The 20981-nt window shown below is 45.9% G+C and overlaps 1 protein-coding gene across 2 annotated transcripts; it reads left to right on the top strand.

Annotated features, from left to right (window-relative positions):
• Nucleotides 1-12049: 12049 nt before the first annotated feature.
• LOC137534950 (zinc finger protein 883-like) lies at nt 12050-20906 on the top strand. 2 transcript variants are annotated; one of them, XM_068256687.1, is made up of 5 exons: nt 12050-12109; nt 15644-15752; nt 16694-16791; nt 16904-17465; nt 19161-20906. In XM_068256687.1, the coding sequence occupies exons 1-5, from the start codon at nt 12062-12064 to the stop codon at nt 20282-20284; spliced, it is 1941 nt and encodes a 646-aa protein (XP_068112788.1). In that variant the 5' UTR covers nt 12050-12061; the 3' UTR covers nt 20285-20906. The 2 variants fall into 2 exon arrangements, with proteins under 2 accessions (XP_068112788.1, XP_068112787.1); XM_068256686.1 differs by having other exon boundaries at nt 19158-20906.
• The last annotated feature ends 75 nt before the right edge of the window (nt 20907-20981 follow it).

Here is a 20981-nt window from a genome sequence, read left to right as displayed (position 1 = left end):
CGAAACAGTCCCGCAGGACCTTACGCCGATCTGCGTTAGGCAGTCCTGGGGCTGCCGCCGCAGCCACGTCCATCGGCGTGACATGGTCGGCTAGAGGTTAAACTATAGTATCAATGGACCTATACACTATAACGGTGTAGAATATTGGACATAAGATGCTAGCAAAAGCATTTAGACTGAAAGAGTGTTGGGGCACAAGAGCCAAAGGAGGCAATCCTACCCTTTAACTCAAGTATCGTAATTGACCCAGCACAATATACCCCATACATTAGTATGTGAAAAACAAACAACCCAACTAACTAAATTCCAACATGTTTCGCCTATATAATAACTAGGCTTTGTCAGGGAAAACAAAGTGCAGTACTAAACATGTGCACTCTTCAACGTGGCATTATAAATACCCCAAGTCACAGCCTGGCAGTCCTGCTGATCTTTCTGGTATCAGTAGTGTGTGGATCACACACCTGAAACAAGAATGGAGCTAATCAATCCAGTCTTCATCTGGAAAACCTGATCTGCATGCTTGTTCAGGGGCTATGGCTAAAATATTAGAAACAGAGGACCATCAGGACAACCAGGCCACTGGTATTGTTTAAAAGAAATAAATATGGTGGCCTCTATAATCATAAAGTGTACTTGAAGCTAAGTAAAATAAATTAAATTCTTACTAAGAAGAGCAAGTCTCTGGATCCTCCTGCCACCCCCCCCCCCCTTCCGGAACATAGCCAACAAGCACTTGTTGAATATGTTATGGTGGCAGCGCTCCTCTTCATGAGTTGTACTGTATCTGTGCGAGTACGTTACTGCCGCGCTCATGCAGGAAGAGGAGGGCAGATGCCAACTTCCAGAGGGTCTGGAGGAAGAAGTGGGAACCCGGAAGGATCCAGAGGCTTCCTTCTTCTTAGGCAAGTATCTACAGTGCTGCCCATAATTATTCATACCCCTGGCAAATTTTTACTTAAAGTGGATCCGAGATGAACTTTTACTCATTCCATAATTGTGTTCCTTACATATAGTTTATAGGGCATTCCTCAAGCCAAATACTTGTTTTGTTTTGTTTTAGTACCCTAATTTCCTATAAACTAAATAAGCCACACCCACAGCTTCTCCAGAGTGCCTTGGCGCTTGCAAGGGATTGTAGGATTTCAGTCTGGGCAGGTGAAAAAGGTGTTACTAGCTATAGATTTCAGAGGCAGAGTTTTCACAATCTGAGAGCTGCAGTGCAGATACAGATCAGTTGCCCGTGTAATGGAGGAGATAAGAGTGGAGTTTTCACAGAATATGCAGATTAGCATGCCTAGATACAGATAAGCTTGCCTGTGTGTGATTGTGTAATAGTGACAAGCAGAAAACATGTCTGCTCCCATTGTATCACAGGAAAAAATATTAATATACTGTTGAAGCTGTTTGAAGATAGATTTGCTGTGTAAACTATCTAAACTTTAGATAAGATATATAGACAAGTCACTTGTTATATTTAGTTTTTCATCTCGGATCCGCTTTAAAGTTACTTTCATTCAATTGTAATTTTTTGACAGGAAATGACATAGGTGCTCCCAAAAGATAATAAGACGATGTACAACAGGCATTATTGTGGAAAAAAATGCTCAGCTTTTATTTACATTTGAGCAAAAATTGTCCAGTCCAAAATTATTCATACCCTTCTCAATAATCAATAGAAAAGCCATTGATTGGCTTTTATTACAGCAATCAAACGCTTTCTATAATTGCAGACTAGCTTTTTGCATGTCCCCACAGGTATTTTTGCCTATTCCTCTCGCAATGAGCTCCAAATCTTTCAGGTTGGAGGGTCTTCTTGCTAACACCCTGATCTTTAGCTCCCTCCACAGATTTTCAATTGGATTCAAGTCAGGACTCTGGCTGGGCCACTCCAAAACTTTAAAGAGGAATTTCATCCTAAATAAACATACTGTCATTAAAGGGAAGGTCCAAGCTGAAAAAACAAAACAAAATCCACTTACCCTGGCTGCCGTTCTGTGCCCTCGCCACAGCTCAAGTGGCTCCTGGTGTCCTGCCCTGCAGAAGCCGACCTCGCCAGTTTGGCTTCCTGTTCGCTCCACGGCGCGGGTCATGTGGCCTGTGCAGTACAGAACTGATGACGTCAGCCAGACCACGTCACCCGTGCCGTGGAGCGCACAAGAAGCCGACCTGGTGAGGTCAGCTTCTGCAGCGCAGGACACTGGGAGCCACTTGAGCTGCGGCGAGGCCACAAGGTCGGCAGCCAGGGGGTGGAGGATACCCCAGGTAAATGGATTTTGTTTTTCAGCATGGATGTTCCCTTTAAGTTACATTAGTTGTGTTGATTAAAATAGGTAGTAATATAATCTCTTACCCACCCTGTTTTAAAAGAACAAGCAAATGTCTGTGATTTCATGGGGACAGCCATCTTTGTGGTTGAAAGGAGGTGACAGGGAGAATGAGACACAGTTCCAACTGTCCTGATCACCCCTCCCAGCTGCACACGCTAGGCTTCAAATCTCAAATCCAAAATTTAAAAAAAGAAATTGTGCCAAAACAGCAGAATGAGAACAACTACATCAGAAATCCCATCATGCTTTGCACAGTATTCTGTGCAGTTAAAAATTAGGTTTGGGTAAGAAAAACAAAGTTATGAAGCTGTGAAACTGTTAAAGAAACACCAAGCCTTTTCAGTGCTGCTGAGTAGATTTTAAGTCTGGAGGTTCACTTTAATGTTGTTGTCTGCTAACTATTTCTTCACTACTTTTGCTGTGTGTTTTGAGTCATTGTCATGCTGAAATGTCCACTGGTACCCAAGGCCAAGTTTCTCTGCAGACTACCTGATGTTGTCGTTGAGAATCCTCATGTATTGCTCTTTTTTCATGGTGCCGTTTACTGTGATTAGGTTCCCTGGGCCATTGGCTGAAAAACACCTCCAAAGCATTACCTTCCCATGTTTGACAGTGGAGATGGTGTTCTATGGTTGAAGGCTTCTCCTTTTTTACGCCAAATGAAGGAAACAGCACTGTGATCAAACAATTTAATTTTTGTTTCATCTGAGCCTAACACAGAAGACCAGGGCCCATATGCAATTCACTTTTTCACCTGAGTTTTCACTAATGTGATGTTTTTACAACTTAAAGTAAAATGCCTTTTAAGTCACCAGCAAGGAAACGAATACTCAAAATAATTTTTGCCGTAATTTTTTACTTACTTTTTGGTACTTTTTCCATTGCAAAGTTTTAAAAAGTTATTTTAAATTGAAGATGAAAAATTATCTCCTAGGAGAAAACTCAAGTGAAAAAGTGAATTGCATATGGCCCCAGACGTCTTCTTCTTTGTCCAGATGAGCATTTGCAAAGGTCAAAAAAGCTTTTGTGTGCCTTATCTGGAGAAGTGGCATCTTCCTCGGTCTGCCTGTATCCGTGGAACCCTGCAATGTGCAGTGTCCGTTGGATTGTCTGCCTTAAGACATTGCCATCAGCACAGCCAAGATTCACCAGGAAGCCTTGGTGATTATCCTTGGGTTCTTTTTCACCTCTCTCACTATCCTCCTGGCCAGCACAGGTGTCACTTTTAGCTTCCGATCACGTCCTCTGAGATTTTCCACAGTGCAGAACATCTTGTATTCTTTAATAATACTTTGCACTTGCAATCGTTGGGTATATCAGCACAACCTCAATAAAAGTCCAAATATGCGAAAAAGCAGCTAAATTACAAACACTCCAGCACAGTGTCTTCACAAAATACAATAAAACCTTCAGCGCTATTTTCAATATTTCCACCACCAGTAGCACCAATTATCAAGATGCGCTTACCGGATTCATAGGACCTTAATTACAGGGTCCTAAATAAAGCCTCATCAGACTAGCAGATGGTTTCCTCCCTGCCAATCTCCACACATAAGGTCGCTGTCAGTTGTTATCTCAAGCGATCAAATCCACCATAGGTTTGCACTCACACTTGTCTCTGTCCCCCAGCGTTCAGGCAAATTTGCGACCTTATGTGTGGAGATTGGCAGTGAGGAAACCATCTGCTGGTCTGATGAGGCTTTATTTAGGACCCTGTAGTTAAGGTTAGTGTTGGGCGAACAGTGTTCGCCACTGTTCGGGTTCTGCAGAACATCACCCTGTTCGGGTGATGTTCGAGTTCGGCCGAACACCTGACGGTGCTCGGCCAAACCGTTCGGCCATATGGCCGAACTAAGAGCGCATGGCCGAACGTTCCCCGAACGTTCGGCTAGCGCTGTGATTGGCCGAACGGGTCACGTGGTTCGGACCCGAACGCGCTCTGATTGGCCGAACTGTCACGTGGTTCGGGTAAATAAATACCCGAACCACGTCATATCTCCGCCATTTGTCTGTGGGTTTAGCTTTGGGTAGGCAGGCAGGGTAGTTCGCGCTCCAGCCACGCTAGCCAGGGTCCCCCCCAGTCATTGTGTGTCACTGCTGGGAACAGTAGTACACCGCTCGTTCAGCCACACTATATAGCATTCTGTGTACTGTTCTGTGTCTGCTGGGAACAGTAGTACACCGCTCGTTCAGCCACACTATATAGCATTCTGTGTACTGTTCTGTGTCTGCTGGGAACAGTAGTACACCGCTCGTTCAGCCACACTATATAGCATTCTGTGTACTGTTCTGTGTCTGCTGGGAACAGTAGTACACCGCTCGTTCAGCCACACTATATAGCATTCTGTGTACTGTTCTGTGTCTGCTGGGAACAGTGGTACACCGCTCGTTCAGCCACACTATATAGCATTCTGTGTACTGTTCTGTGTCTGCTGGGAACAGTAGTACACCGCTCGTTCAGCCACACTATATAGCATTCTGTGTACTGTTCTGTGTCTGCTGGGAACAGTAGTACACCGCTCGTTCAGCCACACTATATAGCATTCTGTGTACTGTTCTGTGTCTGCTGGGAACAGTAGTACACCGCTCGTTCAGCCACACTATATAGCATTCTGTGTACTGTTCTGTGTCTGCTGGGAACAGTAGTACACCGCTCGTTCAGCCACACTATATAGCATTCTGTGTACTGTTCTGTGTCTGCTGGGAACAGTAGTACACCGCTCGTTCAGCCACACTATATAGCATTCTGTGTACTGTTCTGTGTCTGCTGGGAATAGTGGTACACCGCTCGTTCAGCCACACTATATAGCATTCTGTGTACTGTTCTGTGTCTGCTGGGAACAGTAGTACACCGCTCGTTCAGCCACACTATATAGCATTCTGTGTACTGTTCTGTGTCTGCTGGGAATAGTGGTACACCGCTCGTTCAGCCACACTATATAGCATTCTGTGTACTGTTCTGTGTCTGCTGGGAACAGTAGTACACCGCTCGTTCAGCCACACTATATAGCATTCTGTGTACTGTTCTGTGTCTGCTGGGAACAGTAGTACACCGCTCGTTCAGCCACACTATATAGCATTCTGTGTACTGTTCTGTGTCTGCTGGGAACAGTAGTACACCGCTCGTTCAGCCACACTATATAGCATTCTGTGTACTGTTCTGTGTCTGCTGGGAACAGTAGTACACCGCTCGTTCAGCCACACTATATAGCATTCTGTGTACTGTTCTGTGTCTGCTGGGAATAGTGGTACACCGCTCGTTCAGCCACACTATATAGCATTCTGTGTACTGTTCTGTGTCTGCTGGGAATAGTGGTACACCGCTCGTTCGCCACTGTATAGCATTGTGCTCTGTGTCGCTGCTGGGAATAGTGGTACACCGCTCACCCGTCACTGTATAGCATTGTGCTCTGTGTCGCTGCTGGGAATAGTGGTACACCGCTCACCCGTCACTGTATAGCATTGTGCTCTGTGTCGCTGCTGGGAATAGTGGTACTGTATAGCATTTCTGTACTGCCACTGTACTGCTGCCAGTCAGCGTGTACTGTAAGGATAAGTGAAATGAGGAAGAAATCCGGTGAAAGAGGGAGGGGCAAGGGAAGAGGTGTTTCCCCTGACGGTTCACGTACAGGCCACAGGGGAGCACCCAAGAAAACCCACTCAATACCGCCCATGTTGTCCAGGACAACAACCCTCACAAATCCAAAAGAACAGGACCAGATAATTACTTGGATGACCTCTCAAGCGTCCAGCAGTGGGTTAAGCAGCACCAGCACATCACGCACGAGGTCCGAGTCCTCAGCCAGTTACAAGGAGCCAGTGGGCACAAAGCTGACACAACCGGCAGCGACACCACGCACACAACTGCCAGATAACCAGTCCGATGAATTACCTCAGGACACAATGGGGTATTCGCAGGAGCTATTCCCAGCCCAACAAACTTCCACCTTTCAAAGGTCAATGGAGGAACAGCCAGAAATGTTGTGCCTGGATTCACAACCGTTAACTGTGGGAAATGCACCGCGCACTGAAATACAAGGCGAGTCCGAAGAGGACTCGGAAACCCAAATCCCAGAGCAATTTGGGCAGGAGGGGTTGCAATTGCAGGAGGTCGGCCGACAAGATCTGGAAGACGACGTTGGAGTGTGCTGCGCAGAGGTTGTTGTGGGGAGCTCTACTCCACGGCGGTGGCCCACAATGACATATGACGAGTTTGAGGAGATGGAAGAGGAGGGTATGGACAATGTGGACAGAGACCCAGATTTTGTTTGTGAACGAGAACATCGCCGTCGTAGCAGCAGCACAGATGAGTCTGTTGAAGAACACACTGCTGCACGAGTTCGCCTTGTGCCACAAGGTAGGCGGCGCGCAATTTCAGGCACCACAAGCGTGGAAGTTCAAGTGAGAGGCAAAAGAGGAGCAAACAGAAATCGCCAGCAAGGAGGCAGGTGCTCCAAAGTCTGGGCTTTCTTTGAAGACTGCACTGAGGATGTTACCATGGCGATTTGCAAGGTGTGCAAGACCCGCCTGAGCAGGGGGAAAAATATTAACAACCTCTCCACCACCAGCATGAGCCGTCACATGCTATCCAAACATCCCACTCTTTGGGCAAACGCGTCAGGACAGGGTACCAGAAACAACACTGCCTCCCTTGGGTTCACCAGACTCACCACCAGACCCGCCTCAGCAGCAGCAGTAGCCCAGCCATTGCGTGGTTCACAACATTCACAAACATCAGACGACGCTGACACTGTCACTTTCCGGAGTAGTGCTCTTGAGGTCTCCCAGTGTTCATCAAACACAACAACCAACAGCCCTTCCGTGTGCAGCGCTACGGTTCAGTTGTCTGTGTCGGAGATGTTTGAGCGCAAGAGGAAATTGCCAGCAAATGACCCCCGGGCCGTGGCAGTAACAGCCAGCATAGCCAAGCTTCTGGCCTGCGAAATGCTGCCATATCGATTGGTGGAGACAAACAGCTTCAAGGGCATGATGTCAGTGGCCATCCCACGTTACGTGGTTCCCAGCCGCTACCACTTTGCACGCTCTGCAGTGCCTGAGTTGCATGAGCACGTGGTCAGCAAAATAACCCGAAGCTTGAAGAATGCCGTTGCCTGCAAGGTTCACCTCACCACTGACACCTGGACGAGTGCGTTCGGCCAGGGTCGATACATCTCCCTTACCGCGCACTGGGTGAACCTTGTGGAGCCTGGCAGCGATTCCTCACCTGCTACGGCACGGGTGTTGCCCACGCCACAAACAGCTGCACCGCCGTCCCTCCCACTGGATAACAGCAGCACCTACCTCTCTGACTCCTTCTCCTCCAACGCATCTCAAAGCTGTACCTCATCCGGAAACGCTAACCCAGCAGCAGTAGGATCGTGGAAGCAGTGCAGCACAGCTGTTGGCATGCGTCAGCAAGCGTTGCTGAAGCTAATCTGCCTTGGGGATAAGCAGCACACAGGGGAGGAAATTTGGAGGGGAATAAAGGAACAGACGGATTTGTGGCTGGCACCGCTGGACCTGAAACCGGGCATGGTTGTGTGTGATAATGGGAGTAATCTCATTCGCGCTTTAAGGTTGGCTAAGCTGACACACATCCCTTGCCTGGCGCACGTGATGAACCTAGTAGTTCAGCGGTTCCTGAGGACATACCCAGGCGTGCCCGATCTGCTGTTGAAGGTGCGTCGAGTGTCCAAACATTGTAGAAATTCCAGTACTGCTTCGGGGGCACTCGCCAAGATGCAGGAGCGCTTCAATCTCCCCCACCATCGCTTGCTGTGTGATGTCCCTACGCGCTGGAATTCTACGCTGCACATGCTAGCCCGCTTTTGCGAGCAGAAGAGTGCAGTGGTCCAGTACATGACGGCGCAGTACCGAGGCGCATCCGGCCAGCTGCCAAGCTTCTGTGGATCCGATTGGGCCAACATGTTGGATCTCTGCCAAGTCCTCCAAAATTTTGAGCAATCCACGTTGCTTGTGAGCAGTGACAACTCTTCAGTCAGCATTACCATACCACTGCTGTGTTTACTGAAGAGGTCGATGTTAAAAATCAAGGAAACAGCTGTCATGATGCAACTGGGGGAATCTGAAGGAGAAAACGATCAGCGTGATGGTACCAACATCAGGCCATCCGCCTCAGGGAACGCTGGCCCCAGCAGCTATGACGAAGAAGAGGAGGAGGAACAGCTGGAGTTGGAGCAGGAATTTCATGCCACCACTGACGAGGGCCAGAGCGGTGCACGTTGGACTTCCACAATTCAACGCGAATGGTCAGCAGAAGCAGACCAGGAGGAAGGTGACGACTATGATGCATCACAACAACTATCACAACGCTCACAAGAGGATGATGAGGATTCTGGTAGGACTCTGGCACACATGGCTCAATTCATGCTAGACTGCATTGAACGTGACCCACGCATTGTGCGCATTCTGGACAACACCAATTACTGGGTTTATACCCTTCTGGATCCACGGTACAAACACAATGTTCCAAAACTGCTTGAAGAAAGAGTCAGACAGGTCAAAATGGAAGAATACCAGCAGGCCCTTGTGGAGACTTTAGAGAGGAGATTGACATCCTCCCCCTCCTCTAGCCAGTTGTACGCAGACAGACTGACTTCCGCAAACCCAGGACGACCAGGAGGGCAGCAAACAACGCAAGCCGCAGCTAGTACCCAAAAGGGAATGGTATCGGCAGTGTCCTTGGAGTGGGAAAATTTTCTGACACCCATGCAGCCGCAGCCCACTGAACAGCAAGCGTGCAGATCCACCTCCAACACCGATCGCCTGGAGAAGATGGTCAAGGACTACATGTCAGATGGCGTAGCTGTGTCGAACCATCCATCTGCACCCTTCAACTATTGGGTATCGAAGCTAGACACCTGGCACGAACTGGCAATGTACGCAATAGAGGTGCTGGCTTGCCCGGCAGCCAGCGTTATGTCGGAACGCTGTTTCAGTGCTGCCGGAGGCATCGTCACAGATCGGCGTATCCGCCTCTCTACAGAAAATGCAGACCGTCTGACTCAAATTAAAATGAATCAATCCTGGATTGGAAATGACTACGCAACACTCCAGGACCCCAACCAAGTAACATGACCAATGAACATCTGGGATGGTGTTGCGTTTCCGGGCCCTGTTTATTGAACCTCTCATCTGTATTACATTTATGACTGCATGGCGGCAAAAAGCATTGCTGCTATATCCGCACGCTTTTTGTCCACATGCAAGGCCTGGGTTGTTGTGTCTCCCAAAGCGTGGCCTTCTCCTCCTGCGCCTGCTCCTGTTCCATCACGTCTGCTGCTGCTGGGTTAGCGTTGCCGCGTGGTCCCTGTTTATTGAACCACTTATCTTTATTACATTTATGACTGCATGGCGGTACAAAGCATGCTATCCGCACGCTTCTTGCCCTCATGCAAGGCCTGGGTTGTTGTGTCTCACAAAGCGTGGCCTTCTCCTCCTGCGCCTGCTCCTGTTCCATCACGTCTGCTGCTGCTGGGTTAGCGTTGCCGCGTGGTCCCTGTTTATTGAACCACTTATCTTTATTACATTTATGACTGCATGGCGGTACAAAGCATGCTATCCGCACGCTTCTTGCCCTCATGCAAGGCCTGGGTTGTTGTGTCTCACAAAGCGTGGCCTTCTCCTCCTGCGCCTGCTCCTGTTCCATCACGTCTGCTGCTGCTGGGTTAGCGTTGCCGCGTGGTCCCTGTTTATTGAACCACTTATCTTTATTACATTTATGACTGCATGGCGGTACAAAGCATGCTATCCGCACGCTTCTTGCCCTCATGCAAGGCCTGGGTTGTTGTGTCTCACAAAGCGTGGCCTTCTCCTCCTGCGCCTCCTCCTGTTCCATCACGTCTGCTGCTGCTGGGTTAGCGTTGCCGCGTGGTCCCTGTTTATTGAACCACTTATCTTTATTACATTTATGACTGCATGGCGGTACAAAGCATGCTATCCGCACGCTTCTTGCCCTCATGCAAGGCCTGGGTTGTTGTGTCTCACAAAGCGTGGCCTTCTCCTCCTCCTGCGCCACCCTCCTCCTGTTCCATCACGTGTGCTGCTGCTGGGTTAGCGTTACCGGTCCCTTTTCCTGGAACCTCTTATATGTATTACATTTATGACTGCATGCCGACAAAAAACATGTTACCTGTGCAAAGAAAACAGACATTTCCCGCATTTAAAAGACAGTTTTCCCTTTGAAACTTTAAAATCGATTTTCTCAAAAACTATAAGCTCTTTTTGCTAATTTTTTTTTCCTCTTGTACCCACTCCCAAGGTGCACATACCCTGTAAATTTGGGGTATGTAGCATGTAAGGAGGCTTTACAAACCACAAAAGTTCGGGTCCCCATTGACTTCCATTATGTTCGGAGTTCGGGTCGAACACCCGAACATCGCGGCCATGTTCGGCCTGTTCGGCCCGAACCCGAACATCTAGATGTTCGCCCAACACTAGTTAAGGTCCTATGAATCCGGTAAGCGCATCTTGATAATTGGTGCTACTGGTGGTGGAAATATTGAAAATAGCGCTGAAGGTTTTATTGTAATACTTTGCTCTGTAGTCACTGGAACTTTCCTGACTTGTGTGCCGGCACAATGGGCAGCCACAGGTCCTCCTCACTGAGCTCCTTTGTCTTAGCCATGACTGTCACCAAACCAACTGCAGATAGTTGCTGTTTTTCAACTGTTGAGTTGATTTAAACAGCTGTTCCAAATTAATCAGGGTAATTAGGATGCTTTAGAACAGCTTGGACTACAGATATTTGGAATGGTATAGAACTTTGCCTTTTCCCCCAAACTGTGACAGTTTGTGATGGGTATGAATAATTTTGGACTGGACACTTTTTGCTCAAATGTAAATAAAATCTGAAAAATGTTTTCCTTTCCACAATAATGCCTCTTGTAAATTGTCTTGTTATCTTTAGGGAGACACCTATGTCATTTCCCATCAAAAATTACTTGCTGGGGCAACCGCCAGCATCAAGTATAAACTCCAGAGAGTAATCAGCACTGCAGAAAATATCATAAGAACGCACCTCCCACCACTTGACCTTCTCCACTCTCCATAATGAAGACGAGGACCACTAGGATCCCGCACGACCCCCCTCTCACACAGGCATTGCTTCTTTGAGCTCTTCCCATTAGGACTGCGCTAAAAATCAATCCCCTACAGCACAACCAGGTGCACAAGCATATTCTTCCCCCAGACGGTCCTCCTGCTGAACTCCAATCCCCCCAGGCCCAATTCCCTCTGACAGCCCACTGCAAACTTCTAAACCCCACTACAAACTGGGCAGGACTACAGGACTATCTACCCTGTTTAGAGATCACCTCCCTTCCCCCGCTACATATGCAACAATGTTTAAATATGTCTCATGTACTACTGCCAGGCATTGCCATTTGTACTGCAAACAATTCCGGGTGAACCAGTCTTGGTGATTACAGTTTATTCTGATTCTGAAAGGGTTAACTGCATTTTAGCACAAATGGAAACGGCCTGACTGTGTTTCCACCTTTTTTTCAGATGCTCCCACAGAGGCATAGGGAGGGATACCTAGCATAACCTCATCACTGTGCTTCTTGAGCTGCTTGTAGAGGTGCAATGCTATTGTGGTGGATGCTTCACAGTTCACACTGGACATGAAAGAGTAGAGGCAGACAAGGAGGGGGGTGGGGCACACAGATAGGAAGTGATGTAATGTGCAGAAAGGAAGGTCAGAGGAAAAAATGAGAGGAAGTAGAGAAGAGCCATTGCAGGAACTGGCAGGAGAGGAGGTACTAATATTATTATTTTATATTTACACCCCATAATCCACCTGTGTCTTCCTATCACTAGCAACTGCTGCTATACACATATATATTGTGTATTTATTACTGTCCTCAGAGCTCACAATCTAATCCCTGCCATATTCATAATCTAATGTCCAACCATATTATTATTATTATCATCATGCATTAAACACTGACATTTTCTGCAGCACTTTACATGGTACATAGTCATGTCACTGACTATCCTCAGAGGAGCTCAAAATCTAATCAGTCATTTATTTATTTATTTTTATTTATTTATTTAAGTATTTATATAGCGCCGACATATTACGCAGCGCTGTACAGAGTATATTGTCTTGTCACTAACTGTCCCTCAGAGGGGCTCACAATATAGTGTCTTGTCACTAACTGTCTCTTAGAGGAGCTCACAATCTAATCCCTACCACAGTCATATGTCTATGTATGTATTGTGTAGTGTATGTATCATATTCTAAACACAGACAAACAGAACATTTATATCACACTTTTCTCCTAAAAGCGCTAGAGCTGCAGCCACTAGGGCGCGCTCTATAGGCAGTAGCAGTGTTAGGGAAACTTGCCCAAGGTCTCCTACTGAATAGGTGCTGACTTACTGAACAGGCAGAGCCAAGATTCGAACCCAGGTCGCCTGTGTCAGAGGCAGAGCCCTTAAACATTACACTATCCAGCACTGATTCTAGGGCCAATTTAGGGGGAATCCAATTAACTTATCTGTATGGTTTTGGGATCTGGGAGGAAACTTGAGTGCCCAGAGGAAACCCACACAGACACGGGGAGAACATACTAATTCCTTGCAGATGTTGACCTGGCTGGGATTCGAACCGAGGACCCAATGCTTCAAGGCGAGAGCGTTAACCACTACGTATATGTCCTACCATATTATTATTCAGGGGCGTAGCAATAGGGGTTGCAGCGGTAGCGACCGCATTTGGGCCAGAGGGGCCCCGAAGGGCCCTCCCTCAACTACAGTATTAGCTCTCTATTGGTCCTGTGCTCATAATAATCCCTTCTATAGATACCTTAAATAGTGGTAATTATTAACAAACTGTTCCCCATCCCCTTCTTGCACCTCTGACACTGTAGTTGCCATTGGCAGGTTTTGGTGTGCCGCATCAATTGACACGTATAGAGTGCTTGGGGGGCCCCATTGTAAAAGTTGCATCGGGGCCCACAGTTCCTTAGCTACGCCACTGTTATTATTATTTATGTATATAGCACTGACATCTTCTGCAGCACTTTACAGAATACTCCTGAGAGGAGTTCAAGGTCTAATCCCTACCACAGACAGTGTCTTATGTCCCTGCCCTAATTTGAGGGTAAGACTAATAAAGCTAACAGTACGTTTTTGCGATATGGACAGAGTGCCCAGAAGAAACCCATATACTATTAGCATAAAGAGAACTCCATGCAGATAGTGAAGCAGGTAATTTGGGATCTGCACAGACAGCAATGTTGATTGATGCCCAGTGAATAATAGCTGTGCTGGATATAGCTGAATGTGCTGAAAAGTGATATGGTGCACAGGGTTAGGCATAGGGTTCGTTTTAGGGGTAGGTTATAGGGGGTAGATTAATGTCAGGAGTAGGTAAGAGGAGGGTTAATGGTAGGAGTAGGGAGGGGGTAGGTTAGTGTTAGGAGTAGGAAAGGGGGGAGTTAGTGTTAGGAGTAGGCAGGGGGGTAGATTAGTGTCAGGGGTAGGTAGGAGGAGGGTTAGTGGTAGGAGTAGGGAGGGGGTAGGTTAGTGTTAGGAATAGGGAGGGGGAAAGTTAGTGTTAGGAGTAGGGAGGTGGTAGGTTAGTGTTAAGAGTTGGTAGCGGGTAGATTAGGAGGAGGTAGGGGAGGTAGGGGATATGGTAGGTGAGTGTCAAGAATAGGTAGGGGGTAGCTTAGTGTTATTAGTAGGCAGATGGTAGATTAGTGTGAGGAGTAGGTAGGAGGAAGGTTAGTGGTAGCAGTAGGTGGGGGGAGGTTATTGTTAGGTGTAGGTAGGAGGAGGGTAAGAGCTAGTCCACACTAGGTCAGGAAACGTATCCGTGGCTGCATTTTTTCAAACCGGATGAAAAACGGAGTCCCGGATACTAATGTTGATAATAGCAGCCAGCCTCACCCAAGTAAAAAACGGATCCGTCTGCGTTTGCGGGGATCCGTTTTCAAAACCTGAACGGAAGGTCCGGATCTGCTGCATTTTCACGCAACGGATCAGGACCACGGATACACGCAGGGGGTAGTGAAAGCAATGAGAAAACGCATCTCCAGCTCCACAGGCAAAAAACGGATGTTAAAACGCATAGCCTGAGCTTTATGATTGGCCCAAAAAAATCCTCCCACTCCTTCCTAATGATGGAAACGTTTTCTGTCAGGGAAAAACCTGAACGGAAACTGTTGCAAAACTGATGCACTTTCATCAGTTTGCAGTACGGTGGGTACTTCCCCTGATCTGGACTGCAGTGTCCGTCCTGCAACTGTGTCTAGTGTGGACCAGCTCTTAGTGGTAGGAGTAGGTGGGGGGAGGTTAGTGTCAGGAGTAGGTAAGAGGAGGGTTAGTGGTAGGGAGGGGGAAGGTTAGTGTTAGGAGTAAATAGGGGTAGGTTAGTGCTAGGCATAGGGTAAAGGAGTGTTAGGAGTAGATAGGGGGTAGGTTAGTGCTAGGCATAGGGTAGGGGAGTGTTAGGAGTAGATAGGGGGTAGGTTAGTGCTAGGCATAGGGTAGGGGAGTGTTATGGGTAGATAGGGGGTAGGTTAGTGCTAGGCATATTGTAGGGGAGTGTTAGGAGTATATATGGGATAAGTTAGTGCTAGGCTTAGGGTAGGGGAGTGTTAGGAGCAGATAAGGGGGTAGGTTAGTGCTAGGCTTAGGGTAGGGGAGTGTTAGGAGTATATATGGGATAGATTAGTGCTAGGCTTAGGGTAGGGGAGTGTTATGAATAGATAGGGAGTAGATTAGGTAAAGTGATAATAGAGTATTGGGAAAATGACCGATATTCTACTACCATCATTAGCCAGTGCTCAATAGTAGAATATTAGTAATATTGCTGATATTCTACTAGCAGCATCACCCATTGCTCAAATTTGTAGACATCCTATTTCAGTGTAAGCGCTGATAGTGCCAAGGTCAAGATTCCATCCCAAGTGGTAGCATGTATAGAGTGAATAGCAATGGGGCCAGGATTGAGCCTTGGGACACACCATAATTTAGTGGTACAGGGCTGGACACACAAATTCCAACGATACCATTTGCATTCAGCCAGGCAAGAAGTATCTGAACCAGGAAAGAAGTATGCCAGACAGTACTGGGGTAACCTGCTAAGAGGACTTACACTCAAACCCACCCACAACAGACACGCAGAAGGGCAGATATGACCAGCAGACTAACCACCTTCTTGAGAAAGGGGACTAATGTCACATGTTAAGCACAAAACATAAATTTAGCACAAAGCACTTTTTTCCTGATTGCCATTCTATTAATGTTTCTCTTCCTGTTCATAATTTCTATCTGATCAGGATGTCACCATCAAATTCTACATGCAGAAGGGCCAGTTGTTAAAAGGGAACAAGAACCCTTTCAAAGTCAACATGACAGAAAATAGACCAGACCTCACATTATTACCAGGTAAGGGGAGACTTTCATTCCTTAGAAAGGATAAAGAGATACAAAGGGCTTGATTCACAAAGTCGTGCACGAGTGTGCTCTGCGTTTAGCGCGCAATGTGAAGGTTTACACACTGCTCTAACGAAAGGTGTTGACGCGTTAATGCGCGCACTTTGTCGTGTTAGCGCGTGCACAGAAATCTTTACGCATGTAAACCTTCACGCGCGTCACATTGCGCGCTAAACGCATAGCACGGTCATGCTATGCGTTAGCAAGGCTTTGTGAATTCAGCCCATAGGGCTTGAGTCACAAAGCCGTGCAAACTGTTTAAAAAGTTAGCAAGTGAAATCCCGTTCACTCACTTTTGCGCGCGCAAAGTGCAGCGATTTGCGCGATCGCGGACTTTTGCGCACGCAATTTGCAAATTGCGCGTGCAAAAGTCCGCGATCGTGCGAATCGTGGCACTTTGCGCGCGCAAAAGACCGCGAACGGGACTTCACGTGCTAACTGTTTAGCACACCCGTAGAATTAATGTATTCAAAAGGCACTGTAGTGACACATAGTAGAATGTAGAAACTTACACAGGGTGCTCACACTTATGTTAATCCATGGTTTCAGCATCAGAAACACTTCCTATATCTATATATTGCTGTATATTGATATGTAATCCCGCCCTCCCAGTGATGTCACAGCGTAGGCCCAGAGTATTCTGGGAAACTAGGTATTATTTTTATTGCCTTTGGAACACCAGTGTAATACACCTACCAGCAGTAATGATGTCACCACCTGTGAAAAATGCCAGAATGTAAATCAGACAGGGGAAAGATTTTACAATGGGCAAACACTGACTAAATCATTTATCAATAAATACTGTAAAAAAAAAAAAAAAAAAAACAATTTTATGAATTAAGTTATTTTCATCACAGTTCCTCTTTAAGTCGGTGTGTGTGTGTTTCCTACAGGTGGATCCAATAACAGGAACCCACCAGAGAGATGTACAGGTCCTCTTTATTCCCGAGACTGTCCACAGGAAGATCCCACCATCCCCCACCATTATCAGGTAGATGGGACTAAGTATCTAGAAAGGAAATGCGACTCTAAACTTTACAAAATTATTTTTTTTATGTGTTACAGATCTTATTTTGTACTTTGTTTTTATTGTGTGGATATAGAGAGAAAAACTTACATGTGTGAAAATAGACGAAGGAGAGATGTATGTGAGGAGTGATCAGCAGTGTAAGGAGGAGGGTGACATGATGAGGACAATGAAGGAGGAAGAAGAAGAGACATATGGGAGGAGTGATCAGCAGTCTATGGAGGAGGGTGACATGATGAGGACAATGAAAAAGGAAGAAGAAGAGACGTATGTGAGGAGTGATCAGCAGTCCTCGTTGAATGGTGACATGATGGGGACAATTAAAGCAGACTACATGTATGTGAGGAGTGATCAGCAATCTACAGGGAAGAATGTTATGATGAGAACGTTTAAAGAGGAAGAAGAAGAGAAACATGTGAGGAGTGATCAGCATTCTATAGAGGGGCATGACATGATGAAGACAATTAAAGAGGAAAAAGAGACATATGTGAGACGTGATCAGTCTGTGAAGGAGGATGACATTATTATAATTAAACAGGAAGAAGAGGAGACGTATGTGAGGAGTGATCAGCAGTCTATAGAGGAGGGTGAAATAAAGGCAATGAAAAGGGAACAATGTTCGCCAGATAACAGAATGCGTAAGTAATAAGGCTTTTTTTATTCTACGGGACTAATTAAGATAAGTTGATAAAAAGTGATTTTGAGGAGGATATACTGTCCATCTTCATTATTTACAGGGAACCTTAAAGAGAACCAGAGACAAAGCACCCTCATGTATTTTATTACATTTATCAGTGGGAACATAACAGTAAACACCTACCCTGCTTTTAGTTTCATTGTTATCTGCTTAATTAGTCTATTAGCAGCTGTGATAAGAATCCCCGACTGGCTCAGTCTAGGTTTGACCTGGAATCATTATAGCTGAGTCACTCTTCTGTGGAGTCTTTTCAAGCTTAAGACTTCCCCCTCCTGGCTTAGATTTCCTGCTTTGCATACTGAGAGCTGTGGTGACATGACAGGGGCTGCTCCTGCTGAGAGAGAATCTCCGTGGCTGCAATATGATCCCTGTGTGCTCTGTGTGCACTAGATACTGATGATGACTGCAGTTTCATTACTATGAGAGACACTTCCTACAGGCAGCTGCGCATTATACCAAAATGATAGCACACAGATGAAAGGCTCCATTTAGCCTAGATAGCAGCATAGTCTCATATAGCCTAGACAACACATCCAAAACAACTCATAACCCGGAAGGAGAAGGGATATGAGCCGGCGGCCATATTTGATTTTTCCTGGAGCAATAATGGATAAAAAACACTAAAAAAGGCACAAAAGAGCGGCAAAATTATCAGGTAGAGCATTTATTCTTTACAAGCTATCAACTGATATGTTTATTTTGTGTGAAACGTTCATCTCTGGTTCCCTTTAACTGAGAGGGATATGGATGTTTCCTTTTAAACAATACCAGTTGCCTGTCAGTCCTGCTGATCTCTTGGCTGCAGTAGTGGCTGAATCACACACCTGAAACAAGCATGCAGCTAATCCAGTCTGACTTCAGTCAGAGCACCTGATCTGCATGCTTGTTGAGGGGCTGTGGCTAAAAGTATTAGAGACACAGGATCAGCAGGAGAGTCAGGCAACTGGAATTATTTTAAAAGGAAAAATCCATATCCTTCTCAGTTTAGGTTCCCTGTAATATATAATCAGTTACAGAAGGTCCATGTCCATTACCTGGCATTAGAATGTCATCAGTGTACAGTTTCCCCAATGTCCCATAGCTGGTGTAATTGTGACATTTCTTTGATAGAGCTCATTGACACTGGTGACTACTAGGCTACCATACATGAGTACTGAGTGCAGAACACGAAGCAGAACCTTTGCTTCATCAGTGGAAGGAGAGGGAATGAGAAGCTGGATAACAATCTAGCCAGATGAAATCTTGGCCCAATAGGCTGCCTGTCACTTGACAGGAAACATGACAGGCAGCCTATTGGGCCAATCAAAGTGTGGGGATAATATCCTTTAAAATGAGTGGACCCGCAGGGGCTCAGGGCAGGACGAGTGGAGCTCTCGTCATTGCCAATTAGCAGGCATACGTTTGTTGCGCTCACTATGCTACTCTGATAAGGCACGCTAATCCTGATAAGGCACCTTTACTCTGATAAGACATGTTAACTCTGATAAGGCATGCTAAGCGTGCAGTAAGGGGATAAAAAGGAGATAGCGAGCATTACAGGAGGTAACGCTCGCTATTTATTATACTAAATGAACCCCATATGTCTTGTTTACCGCCAATCACTGCATTTTAATTTGTTTTTATTTTTTTACAGCAGATACTCATCCAACAGATCAGATCCAAATCCGTGGGACTGATGCAGCGACAGATCAGTCTGATACGGGTGACTCTTCCTGTGATGTCTCACGTCAAATTCCACGCAGAGATAATCAGAAATTTCCATGTCCTGAATGCAACAAATGTTGTAAATCTATAGCATCTCTTGCTGCACACCAGAAAACGCACTCCCGCAAGCGGTCGCTGTCATGTTCAGAGTGTGGGAAATGGTTTAGGTACAAATCGAGACTCGTTGCACACCAGAAAGTTCACACTGGTGAGAGGCCCTATCCTTGTTCTGAGTGTGAGAAGTCCTTCAGAACGAACATTGAACTTGTTACTCACCGGAGATTTCACACTGGCGAAAAACCCTTTCTTTGTTCAGAGTGCGAGAAATCATTTAGAACAAAGGTTGAGCTTGTGACTCACCAACGATTTCACACTGGTGAAAAGCCTTATCCTTGCTCTGAGTGTAAGAAATCATTCACAACAAAATCAGAACTCATCAGTCACCAGAGGGTTCACACTGGGGAGAGGCCCTACCCCTGTTCTGAGTGTGGGAAATCATTTATATGCAAGTCAAACCTTGTTAGACACCAGCGAGTTCACACTGATAAGAAGTCCTTCCCATGTTCCAGGTGTAACAAATGTTTTTTACACTTGACAGGGCTCAAAAACCATTTGAAGGTCCATAGTGAGAACCTCTTTTCCTGTTCTAAGTGTGAAAAACGTTTCATTCATGAAGGAGCTTTTCTTAGGCACGAAAGGAGGCACACCACTGAGCATCCTTTTTCCTGTTCAGAGTGTGGGAAGTGTTTTGGTGCCATAGGAAACTTCCGCAGACATCAGAGATGTCACACGGGTGAGCGTCCCTTCTTATGTTCGAGTTGCGGGAGAGGTTTCAGCCAGAAAGAGCACCTTTTCAGGCACCAGACAAGTCACACGGGTCAGTATGCTTTTCCCTGCTCAGACTGCGGAAAACAGTTCAACTGTAAAGAATCCCTCCTCAGACACAAGAGAAGTCACACGGGCGAGCGTCCTTTTTCCTGTGCAGAGTGTGGGAAAGGTTTTATACAGAAAGGACATCTAATCACACACCAGAAAACGCACAGCCAACAAAGATGATGATTTTTTCCCATAATACTCAATAGGGATGACCAATGGTATGCAATTTTTTTTAGCGTTTATGCAAATTTATGTATATTTTCTTGCCAAAATATGCAGCTTGAAAATAGACAAATCAAGTCCCACCCAATTTTAAACTGATTGGTCCATTTCAAGCTGCATATATTTGCATACAAATTTAGATAAATTTGCATACACTCTGTATAATTTGCATATCACTGATCATCCCTAGTACTCAACAAACTCTCAGCAGTTTGGCCCGATGGTGGCTCTGGTCATGCTTATATGATAGCATGCACATTAATTTTATGCAATTTGGTCTAGTTCCAAGTTGCATGAAATTAACAAAATTTGCATAAACTCAGGATTTGTATTATCTTATTAATAGTCTCTGTTCTCATGTATTATCTGTTGGTTGTATCTGTTTGTTCAGTGTTATTGTATTATTTAATGTCAATGTTTTAATTATTTATTCATTGTATAAAAATTCAGCAACATGCTATACTGAATTCACTGCAGTAGGCCAAGTTACTCTTCAAACCCATCAGGAATTACGACTGGGGTGTGCGTATCACATGAACTTGGGGGGATATGGAGGCTGCCATATTTATTTCCTATTAAACAATACCAGTTGCCTGGCTGTCCTGCTGAATGTCTGTCTCTTAATACTTTTAGCCATAGACCTTAACCACTCAAG

The sequence above is a fragment of the Hyperolius riggenbachi genome, chromosome 10 (assembly GCF_040937935.1).
Source record: "Hyperolius riggenbachi isolate aHypRig1 chromosome 10, aHypRig1.pri, whole genome shotgun sequence".
Classification (NCBI taxonomy): Eukaryota; Metazoa; Chordata; class Amphibia; order Anura; family Hyperoliidae; genus Hyperolius; species Hyperolius riggenbachi.
Note: the sequence above shows the minus strand (reverse complement) of the source record. Positions and strands in the feature narration are given on the sequence as shown.